The sequence below is a fragment of the Phalacrocorax aristotelis genome, chromosome W, assembly GCF_949628215.1.
Source record: "Phalacrocorax aristotelis chromosome W, bGulAri2.1, whole genome shotgun sequence".
Lineage (NCBI taxonomy): Eukaryota > Metazoa > Chordata > Aves > Suliformes > Phalacrocoracidae > Phalacrocorax > Phalacrocorax aristotelis.
In genome coordinates, this window is record NC_134310.1 from 30,567,320 (window position 1) to 30,593,915 (window position 26,596).

The window sequence follows — 26,596 nt, forward strand, 5'->3', positions numbered from 1 at the left end:
GCAGACCCAGCTGGCTCTGTGTGTCAGCTCAGGCTTCCTCTGCCCCTCGCTCTGCCCTTTGCCAGTTTGCTGAAGTCCTGGGAAGCTCCCACTTGTGCATGGAGGAGCACCTGAGCATGTTCACTGGACCAGGTGTCCAGTGAGGTAGAGCCAGCGGTGTACCAGTGAGCACAGGCAAAGTTGGGTGTAGGATGTCTTCTCTAAACAGCCTGACAGAAAGATCAAAGCCAGGTGAGTGTGGCAGCGCTCCCAGCTTTCCCCTCTGGAGGAACTCTTGTACTTGCTCAAGAGTATGCTTGGTGACCCATCTCATAGCATGTTATTCCTGCTTTTTGTAGGCCTGCTAAGCACTTTCCACCTTACTTTGAGCTGGGAGTGGCCCCTGTGATTAGGGCCTCCTTGGGAAGCCAAGGACAGCAAGACCCTGTCTCTGCTGAAGCAAGATCGTGCAGCAGAGGGAAGACTATGGGCCTGAGCACCAAACTGTACTTGGGTCCTCAGGCCCGTGGCTTTCTAGTGGCCAGAATGATCTCTTGTGGTCTTGACAAAGTTGCTAGAGGAGCTTTTGGGGTTTTCAGTTCCTTCAGCCCTGTCATGCAGGAGTGGGAAGGTGCAGGAAGAAGTTTGGGGCCAAATACTACTCTTTTTTGCACTGCTGAAAAGCCCCCTTGAAACCAGAAGGTACTCACCTGAATTTGGCCCAGGATTTTTCTTCCTGTTGCTTCTGGGGGAAACTTGTCCTAGCACCTATAGAAAAGGTTTTGAGAAGGTTGGCACTTTCCTCTTCTCACCTAAAATCTCCTTTGACCTTCAGTGTCACTAATCAGAAGTGACAAGGAGAGATCAGGGCCACAGGGAAGATGATCTAATGTCCTCCTTGAGGCAGTGCCCTGCGGTGCACTGAAGCATCAAGGAAGTAGCCCCATGAGGACAGACTGACCATGGAGTCCTGAGAGACCCCACTTAAATGTGTCTGCCAAACAGTCATGTACATGATAGGGGCTGTAACTGCTGTGTTGGGCTGGCCTCCCTGCTGCTTGTCTGATGTTAATGCACAGTAATTGTGCTGTCACTTCCATAGAGATACCAGGGAGATCCAAAGGCTTTCTGAGTCACGGTGATAAGTTGCTTGCCTTCCTCCCAGAGCAGCACTAGCTACAGCGGGGACAAGGATGTCTGGCTGTGTTAAGGGAGAAGAAACACAGTGCAGCAGAGAATCCAAGAGGCAAAGCAGCCAGTCTATGTGCGTTGTGGCCTGCGTGCTGCTCAGATGTCTGCTTCCTGATTCCTGCACGCACTCAGCTTTGGTGGGGAACGGGGGATAATTTCTGCCTGGTTTGCCCTCTGTGCTGGGGGTAGGGAAAACACCTCCCAGAGAAACTTGTGAGAGGAGTTCAAGTTTATGAATCTTCTTGGTGACACAGAGCAGTTGGATTAAGTCCTCCAGCAGTCTTCCTTGCTCATGCAAAGAGAGATGGCCTTAGCCGTGCAGGCAGGAGCTGTGTGGTTTGGACTCTGCACTTCGCATCTTGCTTCTGCAACAGACTTTCTGCATGACCTTCATCATCGCGTGCCTTGAATCCTCCACCTGGAACACAGTACTCATAATTACCCTTGTCTCCTTCATAATGAGATTGGATGGAGTGAATTCATAAGCAGCCTTTAGAGCTGTGCTGGAATGGTGCTTGGTGCTAATGTTGCTCCTGTTTCTGTGTAAGACCACTCCCCTTTCTCAGAGAAGGATGGTTCTTCTGGACAGGACTGAGGTATGCTGAGATGTCTGTGGAGAGATGCAAGCAGGAGACTTGAACACTGAGACTGGCACCAGTCCATCACTGCTTGCATTCCCGACCAGAAACAGAATCCAAATGAGCAAATCAGCAATTAGATTTATGTGCTCTGCACAGCTAGAAGTGGCTGTGATCATGCAGGCAGGGCATTTTTAACTGGCCAGAAGAGGACCAGCCCACAGTTTGCAAAGCCTGAGAGCCTGGGACTTAATTCTGCCGATGGCCTTGGATGCCTTTTGGTTCCTGATGTCCCAGAGGAGCCAAGCCTGCATTGTGTGCTTCATGCTCTCTGCCTCTGACCCACTTAACGCTATGAGGTTCCCCTGCATTGCACCTGAGGGGCTATTTTACATCACTTACTCCTAATTAATAGAGAGGCTTGCCCTGCATCCCAGGGGGCTTTCTCCCTCTATGCAGCTTTTGCAGTTTGAAAGCTGAGGACACGAGAGCTAGGGGTCACTGCCTGGAGAGCATGGCTACCAGGTTGCTGAGATGACAGCTCATGCTGGGCGTTGGTGTAAATGTGGGGAGCTAGTTCACCTCCTGAAGTGTTTTATGGGGGGCTGGTGAGAGAAATGGTGCGCTTTGGCCTTGGTGAAACCAATAGCAAAGCTTCCTCTGACTTTAGCAGGGCTGGGGTTTTTCCTTAGATCCTTGATCCCAAGATCGCTACAAGGTTGGGGAAGCATTTCCTTGAAAGCAGGGAGGAAGCCCAAACAGAGCAGAGTTTCCCATTTCTGTATGCTGGCCAGATGCTGGGGATGAGGTGGGATGTAGTCTAGATACTTGCCAGCAAGGCCCTCTCACCCCTGCTTATTCCCTAGAAACCTCTAGGCTCCTCTGGGCTGCAGAGATTCCTTTACCACCAGGTATCTCCTCACTGCTCCCTGAGGGCTATGCAGGAAATATGGCTGCTGTGCTTTGTAGCATGTAATGCTCTGGTGGTTAGTACAGCTTTCTGCCCCATCAGGCTGGCCAGTTGCTTCCCACCAGTAAAGAAAGCAAGCTGATAAAGGCTGCGTGCTTGCGAGGAGGAGAGCGATGCAGACAGAGAATCATCATCTGTGAGAGCCATGGGCTGTGGAGGGTAAGCATGGCTGTGTTTGGCAAGGCAAGGTGTGCATCCAGCAAGGAGGGCGGAAGTGAGGGAGAAGCTGAAGGGGAGCAGTGGCAGTTTCGCCCCCTCTAATGTGCTGCCCATCTGGTGTCCATTGCTGCATATGGCTCCAGAAGTTTTCTTGAGTCTGGTGGGACATGGTCTTAGTCTGCCCAGCGGGTCAGTTCTTAGTCTGTCATTAGCAGCAGGTAGGAAGTGTGGGGATGAGGGACATTTGGCCCATGCTGGCCTCACAGCATGTGCTAAATGTTAATGTGGTACTCTCCAGAAATGAATAATAATGCTTAGCTGAATAACTTAATGAGGAAAATAAAGCTCAGCTAGTGAGACAGGCACAGGCTCATAAATAATTTGCTCAAGTTCTCCATGCCACATGTGTGTTCACGTATGTCTGTGTTCTTGTGTGGTGAAGGCATGCATATCTGTGCACGTGCATCTATTTGGCACCGGGAATTTAAGGCAGATGCATCCTGACTGTTGGATTCCAGGCCCAGCTGGGCGTGTACAAATATGGCTTTCTTAGAGTCAGGTGAGTCCTCTGATTACCATGTAACTTGAGATGGAGACTGGAGGCCAGAAGAATTTCTACTTCCAGAGTCTGCCGTGCAAGCCAGAAGCGTGTCCTCCCTCCTGCCCTGTTACTCTCTTTCTCCCTCAAATGGAAGGTGGAAAGCTTGACCATCCTTTCTGTGCCTTGAGCTCCTGTAGGGGACAGAGCTCTTTGTCAGAGACCTGTATACAAAGTTTAGGACCCCACAGGGACACTTCTCAAGGCCTTGTTGACCTACGTTGTTGAGTTAAAGCAGCTGTGGATTCCCTTTGCATTTGTAGGCTCACACCTCTGCTTGACAGGCCTTTGATATTTCGTTCATCTTTAATGGGACTTAGAAGGATTAAAGTGTTGTCCTGTTTGTGGAAGCCTCTGGGTGTCAGTTCTCTGCAAGGAGGACTATGTCTGCCTCAGCTGGGAGATCTCCCATTTCAAGAAGCAGCAGGCAGAGAATCCTGCTGTTCTTCTTCAACCCTCAGCATCTGGACAAATTTCTTGTATCTTATTTTCTCCTCTTTACTCACATCTTCCAGAGCAGATGAAGACCAGCCCAGAGACTAGACCTCAGTTCAGTGGATGGCTCTCAAAGTCACTGGAGCTGGCAAAGTCTCTGGAAATGGGCAGCCCTTGACCAAGGGCTTGGTCTGACATTGGCAGAGGGTGAGTATTCCGGTGCCCTGCCAAGGTGCTGCGTCACATAGGCAAGAGAGAAGCTGTGGCCACAGCTGTGGGGTGCAGAGCAGCCCACATGCTTGATCTCACCCTAGGCAACCACATTTCCTCTTCTTGCTGCAGCCAGCCGTTGCTTCCAGACGTGCACCGGTACTAACCCACTTCACTGTGCTGGCACCAATGCTGGCACCTCTACTGCCGGTGCTGCCTTGCAGGCATCGTGCCATGGCCCTGCTGCAGGCATGTCGCCCCACCGTGGCCGTGTGACCCTGTGGGGTGCGCTACTGCAGGGCCGGCAGGTTCAGTAGGGCCAGCCGTGGCTCACCGTCCCAGGGGCAGGCCGTGCGTTGCACCCTCGGCTGCGGAGCGGTCCCTGGGATGGGGGGAAGGAAAGGTGGGGACAGATGGGGAGAGGGGGCCCCCTCCCCAGAGATCATATCAAAATGTCTCTTTTGTGCAAAGCAGAGGGAATGCCCCCAAGAGCTGGTTTCCATGGCAACCACAAATGTCAGGTTCCATGTGGTGAATAACTGTTACCATGACAACACCTCCTTTACCCTAGGTGCTGGGAGCTGGAGTGACAGCCCTGTTGGGGGAGGGGACAGGGAGATGTCCGCAGGTACTTCACCTCCCCCCTCACCTCCCGGCGTCCCTTCTGACTCCTGGCCCCGAGCCCTCAGCTCCAGCATCCCTGGGTGGGTCTGTGCTCGTGTGGGGGTGTGATGCTCTTGGCTTCCACGGCACCCCTTCCTCCCACCCTTCCTCCCTTCCCCCAAGCGGATTTGCTCCTCATAGAAGCTGAGATCCAAGTCTGTCCCTCCATCTCCCTCCCCATCTGTTTAGCTTAATCCTGGTCTTGCATCCTGGGTAGAAATAGTGCTATTTCTCAGTGCTGTGGAAGCAGTGGGGAGTGAGGTGGCTAGCTGCCCCTCTTGGCTCTACACCGAGCCCTCTCTTCTGAGCACGCATCTGGGCTGCCTGCTCTCTGCCACCCAGCCTGCTGCTGAAACACCCCCAGCCTCAGCTTGCAGAGGCATATTGCCAGAGGCTGTGAGCAGCAATAGGAGCCACTGCCTCTCAGGGAGGAAATCTGAGGCTTTCTGGAGCAGTGTCTGACCACATTCTTCTGAACCCCTGCCCCACATCCCACCCAGTTCATGGGCTGAAAGAGATGCCTGGTCCTTGGCAGCTCCTGTGGGGAGCAGCAGCCCAGAGGCTGGTGAGTGCCAGTACTGCACATGCTGTGGCCACGTGGCAGCACAGCGGGACGTCAGGAGCTCTGCAAAACCTTGCAGCTGATCAAAGGGAAGGGAAAAGTTGATCAGTGGGAAAGGGACCCTCAGCCTTTCCCTCTCCCCCAAATGACACAGCACATCCTGGGAGATGGAGTTGGGGTTGGCACTGCTGCCAGCCGAGGTGCAGCATGGCAGCAGCTTGGCCTTCCTTTAGGGAGCTGCCAGTCAGTCTCTGGCTCAGCCTCATATCGCTCCTTGAGGCAGGGGTGGTATCGCTTGGGGCTGGTCCCAGCTTCTGCTCATCCTGCCTGAGATCCACCAGTCAGTGAAAGCCAGCTTACAACCCCCAGCTGCCACAAGTGCTCTCCTGTGCTCCATGTTCTCCACGCGGTCAGGCTTCAGCAGCAGTACGCCATACAATGGCAGCCTGTCACCTACTGGTTGGCATCGCTGTCCTCTGAACTGCAAAGTTACTTCATGGTTTTCCTCCAGCTGTTGTGCCTGTGGGCTCTACCTCTGGTTTCTGGCCAGCCACCGCTTGGAGGCTGACAGCAGTCCACATTTTGCATGCTGGTTTCTAAACACATTTCGGTTGGTGACTTTTATGGCTTGATTTCATTTTCTGTTCTGTTGTTGTTGCTGTTTTTCATGAGGGTGTTTCCTAAGAGAGGGGGCAGACTATGCCTGGACCTGCAACTTGTGTGCAGGTCTTACCTGCGATACTCTGTTTGTTTTTTATTACAAATGTCACCAATTCAAGTCACTGTCAGCCTCTGTAAATGACGCTGAGAGACATGGAGTAAGATGTGCTGTGAATGTGGAAATTTGCCTTGTACACCATTCGTCGGAGGAGATTCTGGCTCAGCTGGCTCCTGTGAGCCTGGGAAGGAGGCTACAGCTTGTCAATGGCCTTTCTGGGCAGCATAGGACATGCATACCTTCCATCAGATGAGAGTTTTGCCCTGCTTTGCGAATCAGACAGTTAAAGCTGTGGGTTACTTAATGCAGCTATTCTTGGGTAGAAGTGTTCTGTCTTACTTGGAAAGTCCCCATATCACGTGAGCTAAGCTACCCCTCAGGCTTGTTGCTTGTGGTTGGGCTATTGCTGCTGGCACTAACTGATGCAAGAGAGGTAAACAGCTCTGCTTCACAACCAAGCGAGAGGAGTTCTGTGAATCTCAATCTGAGCATTCCCCATGTGGACAGGAGATGCTGGCGAGCAGCACTGCCTTTCTTCAGAGCTGCTCTGGTGCACAGAGCTCTGACTGCATGAGGGCTGGGGAAGGGGAAACATAACATGCCTGCTTGCTGTACTGCTGTCCAGAGGCAGTCTTTCCTCCCTCCTGCAAGGAAAGTAAGTGGCTCGGTTAGGTGATGTGACCATGCCTGCGCTGAGTCAGGACAGGCATAGGAAGAGCTTCCAAGTGTAGTCTCACCTTAGGCCACCCTAACCACTGTTCAGGTTCCGGTGTCATGGTGATGAGCTGCTTCCTTGGAGTCCTTTCTTTGCCACTTGCTGTGCCTGGGGAGGTGGAGGTTTATGCACAGTGGGGATTTCCAGGAGAGCTGTTCCTTGCAGGCAAGCAGGTGAGCAGGGAAAAGCACCAGGTTTGCCCTTTTGAGAAGCCTGAAATCCATGTGGTCCCTTCTCCAAGGGTTCTGGTTGCCATCGTGATGTCTTTGTTCCTTTCTGCTACTCTCCTATTATGCGCAGCAGGCAGAAAGGGGCACCCTGGTGCCACTGCCATCAGCACCATGTGCCAGGCAGATGGGCCAAGCTCTAACCCTCTGCATTTCTCTTTCATTGCAGATGGCGCGCCCGATTCAAGTGAAACCTGCAGACAGCGAGAGCCGTGGAGGTAGTTGTCATCTCTCCTTGTTTCTCCTTTGGCGGCTTTGTGCTTGTGAGGGGGACCAAGCAAAGAGACAGGGTCCTGCCCTGGCCTTCCTCTCCCTGCAGTCTGTATGAAGGAATGTTTGTGTGTGGCAGGTATTTGGGGGGGCAGGAGGAGTCTAGGGCTAGGCTTTGATGGGAGCCTTTAGCTTGGCACAGCAGGCAGCTGAGAGGACCCCAAGTCCTAAGGGTAATAATGTGGCTGCCCGCTCCACTTTCTTTCCCAGCCCTTTGAGGGTACTATTAGCCTGACAGTATCCACCCCAGGAAGTTACCGAAGCAGGCAGACACTTTAGTGCATGGCATGAGGGGTCCTGGTGTGGGTGTAAGCAGTTGGGAAGAGGTTTCTTCATTCTTACACCCGATCAGCCCAATAAAAGCCAGATCCCTGCAGCAACACTGGCTTTTTAACCTGTTCAGCTCACTCTTTGCGGCTGATTCTCCTGTCTGCACCTACTCCTCTGCCTCCCCCATCACTGTCGGACTGTCTCAGCCTCCCCACTCTCAGTCCTGCAAGCAGCCCCCATCACACTGTCAGGGCCCAAGTGCTGTTGCAGAAAATAGCATATGATGGGGAAATAGTGTCTGAAGGGAAAGGATCCTGAGTCTAGGCCTGAGATGGAGGTGCTGTCAGCCTGCAGGGGAAAAGCTTGGTTAGAGCAGCATATACTGAATTGTCCAGAGCTGGAAGATTGGGAACAGGAGCATCTCTGTTAATTTTATGGGGAGGTCACAGCAGCTCAGATGCCTCCTCCAGGTGGAGGAGGTTTACAACTCCAACCCTTTCCAAATTTATGAACTCGTTTTGCTGCTTCTCCTTCTCTTACCGATACATTTCTTTTCTCTCTATTCCTGCATCTGCCTCTCCATGCCTCGTGCTGTTGGTGCTGCCGGTGCTGCCTCTGAAAGCAGTGTAGTAGTGGGGAGGGGAGAATTTGTGTGAGACTTTGTCCTGTAGGGCAGCATATTCTGCATGCTGCATTTAGATTTGGAAGGCTTTTCTTTTGAATTTTAAGTGATCACTTCCAAGCAGTTTGTAGTGACTTTCAATTATTGCACTGGCAGGTACATGAAACGTATTTTAGAAAATTTTATATGAATGTATTTATGGCTGTGTGATCCTCCTTTAAAAAAAAAAAAAAAGTTTATCTGTTTAAGTCAGATCATTTTTCCAAACAGAATCTGTGACTTTTCATTATTTACTTGAGAGACAAGACACCTGAGTTTTACTGAAGTCTGGGCATTTTTGTTCCCTTGGGCTATACTGAAAATCCCAGACATGCCACCAATAGACATGCTCCTTTTGAAAAGAACCATGACTGAAGCCTCCAAAGAAACTAGCATGCCTAAAACACATAGGGCTGCATTCATCTCACCTTACTTCAGCTCCTGGGTTCAGGGTAGAGTTTAAGGTCCTTGTCCATGCTATGGACAGTAAAGAAAGACCAGTGCCTTCAGGGTGATTTACTCTCTCACTCTTGACACGGATATTAGGAGTGCATGAGCTATCCCCTGGAGGTGCCTGCAGCGTGGATAGAGGAAGCTGACTGCTCTCTGACACCTCATATTGCCTCTAGATACAACTGTTAGGTGGTCAATCCTTTCCCCACCACATTATGTTAAAAAATTGCACCCCACATTTCTAATTAATTCAGAAATTGTATAATTGTATCTGAGGTTATTCCTAATGAGTCTTTAGGGGGGGAAAAAAAAGCACAGGAGACTAGGGAATCCTTTGGCAGTCATACCAATAACCGAACATCCCAAAACCGTTACATGTACATGCTGGCAGATCCCATGCGCTCTCAGGCTGTAAGGCACGGATGCATAGCAACCCTCACAGCCCACACAGAGACACAGGCAGATGCACCTACAGACGGATGCCCCACGCATGCAGTGCTTTGCAAATACGTACATGTGCCTACTTGACACACACACATTCAGAGGCAAATGCGCACATTTACCTTCACCAGTACCACCCATGCGCAGCTGATACCCCTGCATTAAGCTCCCACACAACAGCAGTAAAAACAGACGAGACAGACAATTCAGGCTGTGAACAGACCAACCACTGCAGATTGTGTTTTCTTAACAGTTGTGTCTCTTTGATGAGTGCAACTCTGGAATCTCTGGTGTCTAATACTAGGCTGAGTCTTTCTGCAGTCTTTCTTTTGCTGGTGGGGTACTACTAGGGACTCTCTTCTGTACACAGCCACCAATATCGCAAAATGTGTTGGGACTTAAAATCTCTGATGCCTCAGCTTCTCTGTCAAATTGAGCTGAAATAGGCCAAGAGGTTCAAAAAGAGGATGTTGATTTGGAGGCAAGCTTTTGGTCGAGGCAAGCTTTTGGTCAAGGCACTGGACCCTGAAATCTCTAAGCTTAAAAAAAGTGCCACAATCTGTAAGGACTGCAAACATCAGGGCATCAGCTGAGCTTCCCACGGAGAAGGTCATCGAGAAAAGCAGCCTTTGAAGTCTGAACACCTGCCTCCCTCCAGACCATGTGCCTAGCTTCCTTCCAGCTTCATTGCAGAGCTCAGAAATGAGTAGCTCCCACAGGATCCATGACAAACTGGAATTTTTTCCTGAGGCAGAAGCAGCATTGAGACAGCACCCTCTATTTGTCTGAAACAGGTTGCTCTTTCCGAAGGTTTCTGTTGTGATGTTCCACTTGTCAGTGAAGTGGATGAGCCAGTTTGCAGACATGGGAAGAGCCATTCCCTATAGCAATAGCCCCAATGCTGGCAGGAGGTAAAAGAAAGATTTGGGGCAGGGCAGAACTGCTTGGACTAGGTATTTATTGAGGGAACAGCTGCATGCATCAGTGAGGTTCTGCTCTGCATTATTCTTGAAGGGAACCTCTCTTATCCTCTCCAGGGACTGACGTCTCAAATTAAGCATTCTGAATTAAGTACACAAAGTTAGAGCACCAGAATTTGTCTCCTGGTCTGAGAGATACTAATTTTTGTGCCAAAGGGGCAGTTTTAGCCAAGCCCTGTAGGGGCTGTATGGGGTTAGCTGGATGCTCAGTGTTACTGCACCCTGCAGAAGGAATTCACTAGTAAAAAGATGCCTGCATTAGTTCAGAGGGGATCTGTGATTCTGGTGCAGGCTTTGTCAGCTCTTTCCTTCTTCCCCTCACGCTTCTGATGTGAGCCTGGGAGTGCCAGGAGGAGGTGGAGTGAGGGAGCAGAGGAGCTTGTTTGTGCTTCTTGCGAGACCTGGAGCACTCTGCTGCACTGATGTGGTACGACAGGTAGCCCAAGCCCATTAGCACTGCCTTAGAGACAAGGAAGCTCTCTGCATACCCAAGGAGATTTGCTGTCCCATTTGCTGTCCCATTCACTGTCCCAAGTGAGCTCCAAGCTTGCTTGAGCAGGCTTCCTCCCTCCCTGACTGATCCTTGCTACTGACAGCTGCTGGCCAGATGACCTAAATCCACTGGGTTTAAAGAGGAGCAGTGTCCAGTGCTTGTGTGCTCTCCTCTCTGTCTCATGGCCAAAGCATTCCACCTTATCTCCTCACTTGTTCCGGTGGTATCTTCATCAGTGACCTCCTCTGCACTGGCCCTCCTCCTGCTGCCTGGGTGACTGGCTGTGCCCGGAGCATGTTTCCATGGGAACTCAACAGTCAGAGATCAGAGACAATTTTCCTGGTTGCTGGACAGCATGGGAAATTGCCAATCAGAGGGTGAAAAACAAGAGCTGGAGAGAAAGTGAAGGAAAAATGGCAGGAGGAGGGTGTGCTCTTACAAGTGGAGGAGAGAAGATCTTCCAGCACTGCAGGATCCCCTGCTGGGGAGCCAAAGGAGCCAGTGACCCACAGCAGTGGCTGGAGGATGCCAGCTGATTTGGGATTGACCGCTTTAAGAATGGTGACAGCAGACATCAGGTGAAATGGCTTGCAGGGTTTCAAGCAAGGTTTCACAGGGAGATGAGGCAGCTTGGTTATTGGCAGAGGAATGCCCCTATTTAGAAGCTGCCCAAAGAGAGAGGGCACTAGATCATGGGTTGGGCACCAACACATGGAGAGGGAGGGAGGTCAGCAGCAGAGGAGCCCTGTCAGAGATCCCCAGTTGCTGCAAAGAGGCATTCCAGGGGAACAAGCCTGGATCCTTTTCCTATGTGCAATCTTGGGAGCTGGGCCGTATGAAATGAAAATAACTGTGAAAAAAATGTGACTTCACCCCATTCTAACATTGCCATTCTGGGCATTCAGAAAAGATTCAAAACCAAGAGGTGTGTTTCTTTATATTTGCCTTTACAGCCTGAGTCCCTAAGGTATCACAGTTTTAACCTGATCTACATAGCCAGGAAGGCTGGCACTTTTTTCTTCCAAATTCAAAAAATAGAAGCTGAAATTCACACATAAACACAGAACTTCCAAAGCGTTCTGTTAGTGAGCCCTGTCAGACAACAGAAGACCTGCAGTAAAACTGCAAGAATGGAGACGAGCATTCACTGTTTCAATGGATCTTTCCCAAAGTGCAAGGTAAAGAAAAATGCTTTTGATCCAACAGAATGAGGATGAAACCACAAAAATTAGCCAGGAAATTTCAAGGCCATCTGAAGGAGAAGACAACCAGTAACTCATAGTTTAATGTTGATTTGATTGCAAGTTGACAAGGTTCCTTTTCATTCAGTGCCTCCACTGCAAAGTTGTGGCCTCTTGCGTCCATTGCACTTAAGCTTTGGGTGGCTGTGGTAACCATGAGGTCTTTGCACCGAATTAGTCATCAGCCCAAACTTGAACCACTTACCTGACTCTCCATGAGTTACCCGCTATTCTTCCACGAAAACCTCATGTTACACAAAATCGGATCCAGAAGAACAAGTCCAATGTTACAAAAGTAATATTACATCCATGTAGCTGTATGTTCCCCCCACCCAGAGTTCCAGCTTTTAAAATTTCTAATATAACTGACTTTCCTAGTCATCGTGACACCACCCTGACCCAAATAGCCGGACAGCCTGCTGGAGTCCCAAAAGAGCAGGGCAGGAGCATCAAGTGCATTTCTGGCTGTTAAGTCTTAGTCCACAATTATTTGCTTGTTAGTTCAAAGAACAGAGGATTATTTTACAGCATCTAAATTCAGTACAAATATTCCCTGATGTGTTTCTCCCCTTTGTTGGTGTGTTTTTGAGGAATTCCTGCCATGTTTGCAATCCAAAGGCCACAGCATGGTGCATATGTCTGAAATAAGGCCTGGCTACAGCTGCAACATAGATTCAGTGTAGAGAAAGGGAGAACACTGCAGAGCTCAAGTGTCCCCTCCCATAGACAAACTGGGATCACATTTGGCACCAGGTGATGTTAATGGGAGCACAGAGCTACTGCTCCTTTAGTTTCCGTTCGCCTCTCCACCTCCCAGTAAGTATGTTCCTGACCAGTCCCATTTTTTTCCACTCCCCTTCCAGTCAGATTTACCACCTTCTCTATGTGCTATTTTTTGGCTGGTTTGCCTACCAGCATTTCTGAGCTGGCCCTTGGGTGGGGGCAGATGCTGTCTTACTGCTAAGAAGGCAGCTGTACAGCACCTGGTTTATTACTGCCGTGCCTTGGCTGGGGATTATTGAGCATTGCCAGAGCACTAAATTTTGGATGGACTCAATTAGCTGAAGTAGTGTCTCCAAAATGCAACCATCATCATACAGGTGCAAGGAGAAACGTAGAGAAAACTGCAAGAAAAAAATGGAGGGGGATGAAATTCCCACAGGTTTAGTTATCCAGGGAATCATGAAAATGGGGAAGATGGGAAATTTGGCCTTTAAAAAATACAAAAGGCCATATATTTCAGCGACTTCCAGTGATATAAATCAGGAGTATCTGTTTGGGACTGGGTAAGAGCCTTAGATGCAGCACTTTTAACTATTTATCTGTGGTGGCATCTGCGTTGCATGTACGTCTAGTGCCTGTGCCTGCATAAGCTTGTACTTGGGCTCCGTCGGGTGGTGCGGCCATACATAGTAGCTCCCTGCAGTGTCTGCATGGTGGGAGAATGCATCTGTCTGCACATCCCTCTTGCTCACTAAGGAAGTTCGTTTCTGAAGGTACCTGCTGGGTCTGGGTCAATGTGCAAGCATGTTCCTTTGCACGCATGAGCCTATGTGCTTGTCCATTAATGTTGTGTGTGTGCACCTGCCTTTGTGCAAGGGACCAATGGCACATGTAGATACTTCCTGCATGTGCTCCCAAGTGTGTCTGCATGTGTCAGAGCAGTTGGGGGGGAGGCAGCTTGCTGATCTACCTGGGTGGGAACCATCCTCTGAGCCAAGGGGAGCAAGGAAGGGGTTGGGGGAGGGCTATGCTGGCAGTGTGAATGTGTAATGTGGCGTCCATTCCTGCCACACATACACACCACCACCCCTGCAGCCTCCTCTGCTGCTATAGCTCCAAGACCTGTTGTTTTTCAGGTCACTGCACTCTCAAACCGATAGCAGCGTCCTTGCTATTTTCCCTGACGTGCGTCACATTACATTGGTTTTGTTTGAAGCCAGCCCTTCTGATCCTGTTGCTAACAATAAGGAATCCTCTCTCACTGCTCCTCCCAAGCCATATCCTGACACATTCGCTCCTGTGGGTCATGTCTCCCCATGCATGTCTGGGGCAGTGGGGGAGGGTTAACTCTGTAGTTGGCACAACCGTCTCCTTACAAAAATGAAGATTGGGCTGGCATTTAGGCTAGGATTTTAATGTTGTGCTATTTTAATAGTTGTTCACAGCAATCTGTGGAGGATGTTACCCCAACCACTGCTGTGTCTGTGCTTGACTGGATGGCATCAGCCTGTGTGTTGACCCCCTGTGTGAACTGATGGGGGTAGAGGGGGGGAGAAAGCACTGTGCAGCTTTCTGCCCACCTCCACAGTTGGCCATCCCAACAAAACCATAATCCTCAGTTCTCCATTCTGATGGAGGAATCCAGAAGGACCCCGAGCTCAAAATCCTGGATGTGTTTGGTCAGCCGTCCAGTTGTGTAACACGGGTACAAAATGCCGGTGCAGATGGGGGAGTGGGGACCATGGAGCTGTTTGTTTGCCCTTACCCAACTGTCTTTCATTTGGCTGATCCTATGGTGAGGCAAATTGGGACCCAGGATGCCAAGGTTTATTCCAGGCCTTGGAGGACAGCTTGGTAGACATATTGGTTAGACTGGGGAGGGAAGGGCAAATTGAAGCTAAGATGCTTGGTCACATAACAGCTGCAGAATCATAGAATCATTAAGGTTGGAAAAGACCTCCAAGATCATCAAGTCCAACTGTCAGTGTAACACCACCATGCGTCCTAAACCGTGCCCTGAAGTGCCACTCTTCAATGTTTTTTGAACAGCTCCAGGGACGGTGACTCCACCACCTCTCTGAGAAGATTGTTCCAATGCCTGACCACGCTTTCACTAAAGAAGTTTTTCCTAATATCCAATCTAAACCTCCCCTGATGGAACTTGAGGCCATTTCCTCTCATCCTATCGCTAGTGACTTGGGAGAAGAGACCAACCCCCTCCTCACTACAACCTCCTTTCAGGCAGTTGTAGAGAGCGATAAGGTCTCCCCTCAGCCTCCTCTCCTCCAGGCTAAACACCCCCAACTCCCTCAGCTGCGCCTCGTAAGACCTGCTCTCCAGACCCTTCCCCAGCTTCATTGCCCTTTGGACATGCTTCAGCAACTCGATGTCCTTCTTGTCCTGAGGGGCCCAAAATGGAATACAATACTCAAGGTGCAGCCTCAGCAGTGCCGAGTACAGGGGTAGGATCACTTCCCTACTCCTGATGGCCACACTATTGCTGGTACAGGCCTGGATGCTGGTGGCCTCCTTGGCCACCCGGGCACTGCTGGCTCATGCCCAGCCGGCTGTCAGCCCGCACCCCCAGGGCCTTCTCCGCCGGGTACTTCCCAGCCCCTCTGCCCCAAGCCAGCAGCATTGCATGGGCCTGTTGTGACCGAAGTACAGGACCCAGCACTCGACCTTGTTAAACCTCATAGAGGTGACCTCGGCCCATCGATCCAGCCTGTCCAGATCTCTCTGCAGAGCCTTCCTACCCTTGAGCAGATCAACACTCCCGCCCGATTTGGTGTAATCTGCAAATTTACTGAGGGCGTGCTCAATCCCCTCATCCAGATAATTGATAAAGATATTAAACAAGACTGGCCCCAAAACTGAGTTCAGGGAACACTGCTTGTGACCGGTCACCAACTGGATTTAGCCCTGTTCACCACAACTGGGCTCGGCCATCCAGCCAGTTTTTACCCAGTGAAGACTACACCTGTCTAAGCCATGAGCTGCCGGCTTCTCTAGGAGGATGCTGTGGGAGACAGTGTCAAAAGCTTTACTAAAGTCCAGGTAGATAACACCCACAGCCTTTCCCTCATCCACTAGCCAAGTCACCTGGTGATAGAAGGAGATCAGAGTGGTCAGGCAGGACCTGCCTTTCATGAAGCCATGCTGGCTGGGCCTGATCCCCTGGTTGTCCTGCACTTGCCTGGTGAGCTCACTCAAGATGAACCGCTCCATAATCTTCCCCAGTACCAAGGTCAGGCTGACAGGCCTGTAGTTCCCCAGATCCTCCTTCCAGCCTTCTAGTAGTTGGGTGTCACATTGGCAAGAAACATTGATCTTGGAAAGAAGGAAAAGGAAACAGAAGCCAAGGGTCCTGGAATTTATCTACCCTGCCTGGGTTGGTCTGCTGTATTTCCTAAGGTACCTCTTGGACTTCACATATTGTTCAGTAAGGGCATAACTGCCCAGGCAGTTTTCCTTATTACCATTTGTGTTGGATCATTCAAAGGAAAGAGCTAATGAATAGAAGGAAATTATTAATCTTTTGTTTTCCTTTGGGAGGGTAGGAGAGGGGAAGACACAGAAACCTTTGCAGGTGTGGGGAGCTTGGGAGGACCCTGCATACTCATCCCTGGAAGCATTTCAGCCAACAGCAAATCGTTTTCATGCCAGGCATGTGTTCAACACTAGGCTGTTTTGTGCTTAACTGTCCCTGTCGTCCTGCTTTGGACTGTGAGCCTCATAGAAGGTTGATGTTTCTGTGTTTGCCCCTAGGGGACAGGAAGCTCTTTGTGGGCATGTTAAATAAGCAGCAGTCTGAGGATGACGTGCTCCGGCTCTTTGAACCATTTGGGGTCATTGATGAATGTACGGTGCTCCGTGGACCTGATGGTAACAGCAAAGGTGTGAACCCCTCTGTGTGTCGTGCCCTTTCTCCTTGCTCGTCAGGTAGTGCTCATCTACCTCACCACCACCACCTGTGCCTCCTTTCCACTGGGGCGCTTATTCCCCCACCCCATCTTTATGGAAACCCACGTCACCGCGGGGCATAGGGAGTCAGGCGACAAGAGTTGTCTGCTGCAAGGAAAGATTGGGGAAGATGGACAAGAAACCAAGGTGAAAGGATGGGAAACAGCACGATGAGTAGCTGAGTTATCAGGATCACTAGTGAGCCTGTTGGCTCAGTCTGGGTCTGCAATTTGAAATGTTTGTACCCATGATTAGGAGTGCATAGAGAATTTGGGGAAGAGGTAATTGGGGGCAAGGGTGGAGATCGTGACATAATCTACAGAGTATATCATTGAAGTAACAATTTGAGACCCTTCCTGTTTTTTCCAGGATAGAGGACTTGGGGTGAGTCATCCTTTTTGTTGCCTGCTTTCTTGGGGTGTCTTTCCTTTGCCCTGCCTCAGATTCAGATACTGTCTCTTGCATGATGATGCAAGGGGCACTTTCACAGCAGTCCTGTCACTGCAATCTCCTGTGCTCTTTCTGTCCCTTTCCAGGCTGTGCTTTTGTAAAGTTCTCATCTCACACAGAGGCTCAGGCAGCAATCCACGCACTCCATGGCAGCCAGACAATGCCCGTGAGTATAAGGCCAGGGTACCTACCCTCTTCCCATCACCCTATTGCAGGAACCTCCCCTCACTGTCCAAAACCATGACAGGTTTGACTGCAGTTTCCAGCTCGTGTGGTTGTGAGGGGTGGAGGCGGTGTGTGTGCACATGTGTGCTCCTGCCTTTGGGAGCCATCCTGTCTCCTGGGCTGGTGTGTGTATCTATGTCTGTCCAGACAGGTAGTGACAGCCCTTATAGCTAATAAGACTAAATAAAAAAGAGCCAAGAACCAGACCATGAATTTATCTTGGAGACAGCTACCTGGAGTAGTCCAAACCTGAGCAGGATGCAAGCTAACAATTCGGTAACGTGAGCAGTCAGGTCTCCAGTGTCTGAGCACAGTCCCCACCTTCTCTTACTTACTTAGGCAGTAGAGGAGGCCTCTGGGGCAGGCTGGGTGTGGCTGGGAATGCGTTGTGCATTGTGTGGGGTTGTGTGGCCGCAGCTGTGCCTTCTTGTGCAAGTGGAGCTGCAGCTGTGATCTCGTCTCTCACACTCTCTAACCTGGATTGGGGCACCTTAAGGGCAGTACAGTGCCTTGCTGCAGCACGGGTATTTCCAGCTGCCAGGAACTGCTCTGCCCATCCAGCCAAGCTCATGGTGGTGGAAAGATGGTGCTTGTGGCTGACAATATCCTGGGTGTTCCTGGCTGCACCATCACCTGGTGAACAGAGCCAGGGATGTGTGCACCCACTTGTACAGCTGTGCGAGGCCTAAGGCATGTGGGGAAGGGTGGGAGAGGGAAGGGTTGGATGGACAGATGGATGGGGAAGGGCACAGCCCAGGCTCCAGGCAGCTCCTGAGCACTTTCATGCCAATATTTGCTCCTCTGCTCCTCTTCCCACTCCTCTCTGCTGCCTGCTCTGCCCCATCCCATCTTGCCTGACTGCTGACTCTCTGGCTATCCCGCGGCCTCTTCTCCGCCTGCCTCCTCTCTCTGTCTCCTCTCTCTGTGCCTAGGGCGCCTCCTCCAGTCTAGTGGTGAAGTTTGCTGACACAGATAAGGAGAGGACCCTCCGTCGTATGCAGCAAATGGTGGGGCAGCTGGGGATATTCAGTCCATCTCTCACCTTGCCGTTCAGCCCATACAGCGCCTATGCGCAGGCTGTGAGTATCACGCGTGTGTGTGTGGGGAAAAGCTGCCCTCTTCGCTATGGGGCAACACCATACCTGGGCTGGGAGACTGCAAACGAGTCTCTGTAACAAATGCGTGAAAGCTTCACAGCACCTGGGAGTTGTTCCTGGCTTGTTTCTCCAGTCAGCAGCCTAGTATTTGTGCATTTCTGTTCTGGAAGGGGTGAGAGGAGAGAGCCGGGACCTTCTCAAAGTGAGGCTGGATTTCTCTGATGTGGTGTAGACTGGCGGAGGTGTCTGGGAACAGGTCAAGCATGACACAGTGTCTTTCTGTCTTGTTTTGAGGACAGCTCAGAGCCGTGATTCCTGGGTGATGTCTTCCAGACATGGCAGTCTGCCAACTTGTGAACACGTCCTCTGGGTCTATGGCACAAATGTGTGTGTCTGTTTCTGGAGCACCATGACAGCCCTGAGCCCAGCTTCATGTGTTTATTTCTCAGCTGGAATTCTCAGGAGGGTGTAATTCCACTAGTGCTGTCCTTGGCTCCCAGTGTTTTCTTTCTTGGCTAGTGTGACTGTAGGGTTTGCAGGATGCTGGAGAGGGAGTAGTGGGTAGCAGAGGGTCAGAAGTGTTTCAGCAGTCTGGCCTCCTCTGGCAAGACTAGATGTGCTTTGGATCTTAGTGAGAAAATCTCACTGTCTTGGAGCAACGGTGGTGATTGCCATTGATGTTTGAGGTAGGTCCCAAACACAACAAGTCCCTGATCAGCTGTGGTGGAGCATCTTTTGGGTCTTCTTGGTGACTGTCACTTTCAGGTCTCTGCTACCAAGTATAAAGCTTATGGAAGGAGGCTCAGAAATTGCTCAAGGTATGAGAGGTGGTTGTGTCAAACAAAGAACTCAGAAGTAGATGCTGTTACTGAAAGGTCTTTTCCAGGGGGGAGCACAAATAAACCTGTTCTTCTCATATATGTGTACACCTCTTCCACCTCTGGCTTCAGTGGCTACTTGGTGTGTCTCCCTTCTATCTACATGACAGAGAAGGGAGTGTTTCTCAGTTTTTTACCATTTCCTCTCAAAGAATCCCCAGAAACTGCCAAATGCCATTTCAGTGTGTGGGAAGAGCATGGAGTGGCAAAAGAAAAGAGGCAATATATATGAGGCTCCATATCATGGGGGAATTTTGGGAACCACATGTAGAATTTGTCCAACACAGATTATTTGATTCTTCTTATGTAATGAGGCTGAGAACAGCTATACTATTCCAAGCACCAAGGCTTCCGGCAGAATAATGGTTTAGAGGGAGAACCCTTTCTGACCAGACAGCAGTATCTCTTGCCAGGACCAATCTTTTCTGTCCAGCCCTGTAATCCACATGCCAGGTATACCTGAGGTCTGAGGTTGTAGCTTGGCTCAGCTACAACCCAGCTGCAGTGGCTCAGCTATGTGATGATCATTCTGGTGTATCTTCTGCTGCCATGGAGATGGTGCTAACTTCGGCACAGTATGATGGTGAAGGAGGCAGGAACAGACCACACAGTGAGGTTATGATGGCAGAAAGTACTCTATTAGCTTATGGTCCAGGATGTATAAGGAAGGAGAGCAGCGAGGCCTTCTAGACTCGGTCTTTAGAAACTCCTGATGATGACAAGAAGCCAGTCAGACCTAGGCTGTGCTCCTTGCTTATCTGCATCTTTCTTCTCAGTTGTGTCTGTAAATTTGTTGCTTTGTCACTGAACTTCCTGCTCTGTGACTTTATTTTGGCTTTCCCCTTGACTCAAGACCCAGCCTGTCTCCCACTCTTTCAGTTTTTTCCCCTCTTTTTCTGTTCCCTTTCCACTGGTTTTGGTTCTCTCTCCTTCTTTCTGAGGCACTGACCTCACACCTGGTTGTTTCTTCTCTTGTGTCATCCCAGTCTTTGGTCTACCTTCTCCTGGAGGAGAGATCCTAGCCAGTTCTCGTATGCATAGTTTCCCCATCAGAGGGAGAGGGTATCAACCCTTTGAAATGTCATCTAATATCTCTGGAAGTGGAAAGAGAGGGAGGGATTTCCTTGCTGAATCTCCTTACAGCAACTCCAAGTGTCTTGCCATGGGCAGCTCTTGGGAGCTGGGAGCTCTGGTAAGCCAGGGCTCAAGAGAACTCCAACATGGTTTATGCTTGCATGGTGCAGGGCCTGAAGTAGTAGATGCTGCACCCAAGGTTACTCATAGGCCCAGGAGATGCAGCTAATAATTATGTATGTGGTTGAATCAGACTGAGAGGAGCAAGTGCTGCTGGGGTGAACTAGTGCATCATAGGCATTGGTTCTTACATTCACAATTTAATACACTAATGACTTTCCCTCCCTGTCCCCATGGGATTTGCTGCCTTGCCAAGCCAGAGCAGTCCCTAGAGTCCCTGGCCTAGGAAGAAGTAGTATAGAGCCTGGGTTGTTTGGTTTTTTGTTCTTATTTCAGTTGGATGTGTTAAATTTATATTAATGGCATTTTTCTTTTAAAAGCTGTCTCAAACATGAAATAATCACAGACTATGTTAGGTCTAAAGGTATTCTGATATATTCAAATATACAAAATAAGGTATTAAAGGTAGTCAAACAGTACATGTTAGCTGATACAGTTTGTAAGAAAAATTCTCATACTTCTCTGGGAAAAATTACGGGCTAAGCATCTGGAAGCAGTTTATTTCAGTGCTTAAACCAGGTTTTGATCCCAGGTGCCTCTTCTGCAAGTGAAAAGTGAGTATTTCTTTCATTTCAGTTTATTCAACGAGTTGAATTCAGTGATTAGTTCAGATGGAATCAGGGAATTTCAGCTGATTGGGAGCTGAAATAATAATAATCCATCAATACAAAATAGGCCTGAAGTCTTAAAAAAGCAGCCGGTGCAATTTACTAACTGCTTATAATGCATGAACATTTCTTGTATTTCATAAATCAGTTAGTTCTAATCACAAAACACAGTTTGTTCACACAACCCCTTTTTCTGGTATTTTATTTAAGTAATGAAAACAATTGCAGAATGCTAGTTTGGTGCATGTGCAGGTCTTGTTCCAGCCAGAGCCTGGCACGGAACAGGCATTAATGAGAAAAAAGAAAATCAATATTCATCTAGTAAATAAGAAATGGATTAGTTCCTGCATCCTTAAATGGGGACAGCGTGAAGATAGGACTAAGAATACGTGCAGACTGCTTGCCACGGGGACGCTTTCCTTAGCAGACTTTTGTGCTCTCAGGAAGGTCGCATTTTGCTGTAATCCTGGCTCAGGGTGACTGGTTCCCAGTAATGTGCGTGAGTCCTGCTTCAGGGGAATCACTCCAAAGACAACGTGGCGGTGAATAGATGAGATGATTTCAGGGTGCTTGCTTTCTGGAGTCAAGCGGTAGTGAACCCCTGTGCTGTCAGCCTGCCTGCTGAGACCGTGTCTGTGGTGCGCCTGGGAGTGTCCCGCCTTTGCCCCAAAGAGGGCTCTCCCCTATCCTAGTGCTGCCCTGCAGAGTCAGTTCCATCTCAGCCGCTTTGCTTGTGCCAGCTTACAGAGGCATCAATACGATGAAATTAGGCAATTCCTCTTATTTTTACGCAACAGAAGTAATCAGCTTTTGTGTGGAGGAAACTAAGAGAAGGTTTAGCTAGCCATGAACTTTTCAAGAGTTACCAGATTCTCCACCTGAGACCTGGGCCAAACTGGCTTACTGTCTTAGCCATTTGTGGATGAGGCAGGTTACTTGGGCGCTGTGTATTTATGTTGCAAAGCAGGTAGTGGGATACACTTGTAGTTAATATAAGGAGGATTTGTGTTTTCTTGGGTTTTGCCATTTGCCACCCCCCCAGCTCCTCCTGTGGAACTGTACAGTTTCCAGGGAGCTGCACCTGTGCCTCTTCTGCTCTTCTTGCTTGATGGTGAAAACAAGGCTTATAGAGGGGCTAGAAAATTTTGCATCCAGAATTCTCTGTTATCACTGCACTCTGAGTGCAGTCTGATTTAACCTTATGGTCCAGAGCACCAACAGGTAGCCAAATGGGACCAGGATTTTTTCTTCTTCCTCCTAACCCTCCTCCAAACCTCATGTTCCACTGTCCCCATCCCTTCTTTTAGCATTGTGCATCTCCGCCTAGTCAGGTGTTTTATGGGACCACAAGTTGCTGCCATCTCCCAGTCCCAGGGTGCAGGCCACTGTCCCAGGAAAGACTGAGCTGAGTGGATCATGGCGCAGACCTCAGACGGTGAAGCATGCTGTGAGAACTGGGCCTGGACAGACACCTGGCTGTACGACAGGGCGCCCGTACCAGAATGCGCTCCACGTGTCTCCCAGCAGTACGGTCTCCTTGTGGAGGCTGGGCAAAAGGAGAAGGATTTGGACCCCATTCCTCAGGGCAAAGCTGTGTTATACCTGGCACTGTCCCAGGAGAAGTGGCAGGGTTCAGAGCAGGAGCTGTGGCTGGGAGGAGGTGTCGTTGCTGCGCCTGCCAGAGCGGTAGGGCCTGTGGTGGGCGGGTGCTGCTGGGTGCAGAAGCAACCCCCCTTTTCCTGCCCGCTTCCCCACTGCAGGCGCTTTCTTGAGCAGGAAGGGCCCATCCTAAGGGCCTGGACCACAGCTGAGGGAGCGAAGACCCCTCAAAGCTGCTGGCATGTGGCGAGGGCGAGGGTGGGCGGAGGGCTGTCCGGCTGCGTCCCTGGCTTTGCGGAGGATGCCCGCCTAGCCGTGTCCTCCGGCTGCAGGGCGGGGAGCTGTGCCCAGCTCTCGGGGGCTTCCACGCACGGCCTGGCCCAGTACGTGGCCGCAGGGAGCTCCAGGCCCACCTCGGGGGCCGGGCCCCCGGGCGCGGGGACCGCCAGCCAGGCGGGCCGCGGGGCTTCGGAGGACTGCGACGACGACGCCCGCCCCGGCAGATGCCGCTGGGTCGCGGGAAGGTCCGGTGCAGGCGGCGGAAAGCCGGCGCCCCCCGGTGGCGGCGGGGGGAGACTGCGAGGCCGCAGCTCGGGCCCGGCCCCGGCCCCTGGCAGCGGCCGGGGAAGGCGGAGGCCGAGATAGCCTGTGCAGCCTGGCCGAGCTCCGCCCGCGGCCGCGACGGGGCCGGGAGGGAGGGAGGCCCCCAGCAGCGCCAGGCTTGGGGCGAGCCGAGCCAGGCACTGAGCCCTGGGCGGCGGCGCGGCGGAGCGAGAGCCTCGGGCAGTGCCGGGCCCCAAGGGGCGCAAAGCCCTGGGCAGCGTGGGGCCCTGACTGTGTGGTCCTGCCTTGCAGCTGATGCAGCAGCAGACGACGGTTCTCTCCACCTCCCACGGCAGCTACCTGAGCCCAGGCGTCGCCTTTTCCCCATGCCACATCCAGCAGATCGGTGCCATCAGCCTCAACGGGCTGCCAGCCACGCCTATCGCACCAGCATCAGGTGAGGGCCTGGTGTGGGCCAGGACACAGCAAGTCCTTCGCTACCAATGAACCTCCTGCCCCAGCATGGTGCTCATACAGGTAAAAGAGTTCCCACATTCCTCTGGGCTCAGCATCTGGATTAGGCCACTCTTTTCTAAGAATGCAGCCTCTGAAGACAGCAGTCCCTAGTTCTGTGCAAATTTCTGCCGCCTCCCTGATACCCTCACATGTTCGATGCACATTCTTTTGTCTTACTGCTGTTCTGCCCTGCTGCAGTTTTTTCCCTTTGATACAGTAAAGAAGGACCAGGTTCCCAGGACTGCACCCGACTCTATATACAGCAGTGCTATTATTCATTAATAACATCCCTCAGTAATAATATCAGCAATAATGCATATTGGGTTTGAACATCTGTCAAGAACAGGGCTCTATTGTGCTAGGTGCTCTACAAACCTGTATTAAAAATGTTCCATCCCAAAGCTCTGACAGCAGCCAGGACTAGCAATGCTGCACACGCTCTTCTCACCAGTGCTGCCTCTAATTTTGTGAAGGCTCCAGTACTAGTCCGTTACCTCCACGTGCCAATTAGAAGAGCTAATAGCTTCATACACAGCAGTCTTGTCAGGCACATGGAAGGAGGGCATGCAGGTGTGGTGGGACCGCGACTTTCATGGGATGTCCTCTCTTCTTGCTCTACAGGGCTACATTCACCACCTCTGCTGGGAACAGCAGCCATGCCGGGACTGGTGGCACCCATTTCAAATGGGTTCACTGGAGTGGTACCATTCCCAAATGGGCATCCAACCTTGGAAACAGTTTACACCAATGGCCTTGTGCCATACTCAGGTATGGGGGGGGGGGGGGGGGGGGGGGGGGGGGGGGAAGAAACCCTATCCAGAGATGGCAGGAACTGCAATTAGCTCCTCTCTTCTGGATTCCCCACATAGAACACTTTTTCTGGCTCCCTACTGGCCGGGCACTAAGACTCACTTGGTGGGGGGGTGGTGGAGTGGGGGGAGAGAAAACGCATGAGTGATTCTCTTTGCTGTGCTTCTGATTATGTTGTTCTCTACAGCCCAGAGCCCTTCAGTAGCAGAGACTTTGCACCCAGCCTTCACAGGAGTTCAGCAGTATGCAGGTACCAGCTTCCCTTGTCTCCCTCAGGCCCTTGTGTGGCTGACCAGATCCTCAGGTAAAGTTTGTTCTGTCTCCTTGGACTACAGCTGTGTACCCCACCACCACCATTGCTCAGAGCATCCCTCAGCCACCTCCCATCCTGCAGCAGCAGCAACGAGAAGGTGAGGATTAGGGTGGGAATGTGTGCATCTGGCAGCAGGGGGGAGGGGGCGGCGGGATTAATGTAGCTCATCTTCTGTACCACAGAACCAGTGGCGAGGAGACAACACTTATCTTTGACCACCCTAATATTTAATATTGGCGCTGGGTTTTGGAACCAACCATGTCTCTGCAGTGAAGTAGACTGTAAGGGTTCAGAGGATGCTTGTCATACAAACTTCCTGAGCTCATCCCCCGCCAGATGCTGCCAAGTACAAAGGGGACGGCGAGCACTAGGACACTAAGCTTTGACACCAAAGGTTACAGAATCAGCACCTTCCCTATGCAGGCAGGGAAAAGAGCACTTCCTCCCCATCTTTACTGACGCCAGCACCACACTGGTACCAGTCTAACCAGCCTCTCCAGCTCCCTCTGCAACCTTCCTAGCGTCATGAGTCTGTTTTTTCAGCTTATTTCAAAACTGGCCTGGACAGAATTTGGCAGCAAAGGAATTCACTGTCCGCTCCTGCTTCGTACAGCAGATGTCAGCAAAGAAACAGCTCCTTGTGCTCATTAGGCTCACAGGGAGCAAGTGAAGGAGTAGGCAGGACCAGGTCAGCCCATAAATATCGGATGTGTGGCAATCCAGGAGATTTCCAGTTGGAACTGTGGTATGTGGGCTAAAGGCAACCACTGCATAGCTGTGGGCAGGGACTGGTAAGAGCAGCAGCTTTTGCATAGCAGTGTCTGCTGCTCTCCTAGGAATGGAAGAGCTCTGTGAACAAGGAGCTGTCACCTCAGCTAATTTCCTTCTAGCAAAACAGCACCCAGACACAGAGTTGTTGTGTCCAGTACCCCACATGGGAACTGGGCTGGCTGTGAAAGTGAATCTGCGCTCCAGAAACTCTAGTTCTGCCTGTTGCCTCCCAGCTGCTCTTAGGGAGCCCTCAGAACCCTTCACGGACCAGTGACTGAGATAGACAAGCAAGGGGAGGTTGAGACAGAGGGGGCAATGCTGGGGTCCTCCTCCAGCGCTGTGCTCTGTGTTGAGCGCATTTCTTTACCCCTTCCCTTTGGGGACTCTCTGTTTTGTCCCTCCCTATTGCCCCTATGCCTGCAGGTCCTGAAGGCTGCAATCTCTTCATCTACCATCTCCCTCAGGAGTTTGGAGACAATGAGTTGATGCAGATGTTCCTGCCCTTTGGCAATATAATTTCCTCTAAGGTATTCATGGATCGTGCCACCAACCAGAGCAAGTGTTTTGGTGAGTGCTGACACCAGTGGGCAAGGGAAGCATGATGGATAATGAGGACACTCATGCATTGGGCATGGCACCAACAGTACCATTATTATCCATGCCTGTGTCCTGTCCTTCAGGTTTTGTAAGCTTTGACAACCCATCCAGTGCACAGACTGCTATCCACGCCATGAATGGCTTCCAGATTGGCATGAAACGTTTGAAGGTCCAGTTAAAACGACCCAAGGATGCTAACCATCCCTACTGACAGCAATGAGCAAGCGGGAGTCACTTCTGCAGCACAGGTAAAGCTGTTCCTGCAGCACACCACAGTTCCTGCACAGTGCTGCCCAGTGTCAGGGAGCAGGGTCTGGCCGGTCCCTATGGGGTGGGAGCCAGGAGCTGAATGCAGTAAGACAGCTAGCAGGGCAGAGCCTTCCCTACCAGGGCCCAGCCCCAGCACCTGAGCAAGGTGACCAAGGCAGGCCTGGT

The 26,596-nt window shown here is 51.0% G+C and overlaps 1 protein-coding gene across 4 annotated transcripts in view; it reads left to right on the top strand.

Annotated features, from left to right (window-relative positions):
- Nucleotides 1–26,596, top strand: part of CELF5 (CUGBP Elav-like family member 5) — a 43,731-nt gene that overhangs the window by 16,006 nt on the left and 1,129 nt on the right. For 2 of the 4 annotated variants that reach the window (XR_012657825.1, XM_075077754.1), the window contains exons 3-12: nt 7,175–7,226; nt 16,306–16,434; nt 17,037–17,116; nt 18,108–18,254; nt 23,467–23,611; nt 24,292–24,438; nt 24,668–24,730; nt 24,816–24,890; nt 25,988–26,131; nt 26,245–26,409. Coding sequence is in view for 3 of the 4 variants with exons in the window: in XM_075077754.1 (XP_074933855.1) it covers nt 7,175–7,226; nt 16,306–16,434; nt 17,037–17,116; nt 18,108–18,254; nt 23,467–23,611; nt 24,292–24,438; nt 24,668–24,730; nt 24,816–24,890; nt 25,988–26,131; nt 26,245–26,372 (1,110 nt within the window). In the remaining variant the exon portion in view is untranslated. The remainder of the gene's footprint in view (nt 1–7,174; nt 7,227–16,305; nt 16,435–17,036; nt 17,117–18,107; nt 18,255–23,466; nt 23,612–24,291; nt 24,439–24,667; nt 24,731–24,815; nt 24,891–25,987; nt 26,132–26,244; nt 26,410–26,596) is intronic. The other 2 variants (XM_075077755.1, XM_075077756.1) reach the window with 2 other exon arrangements.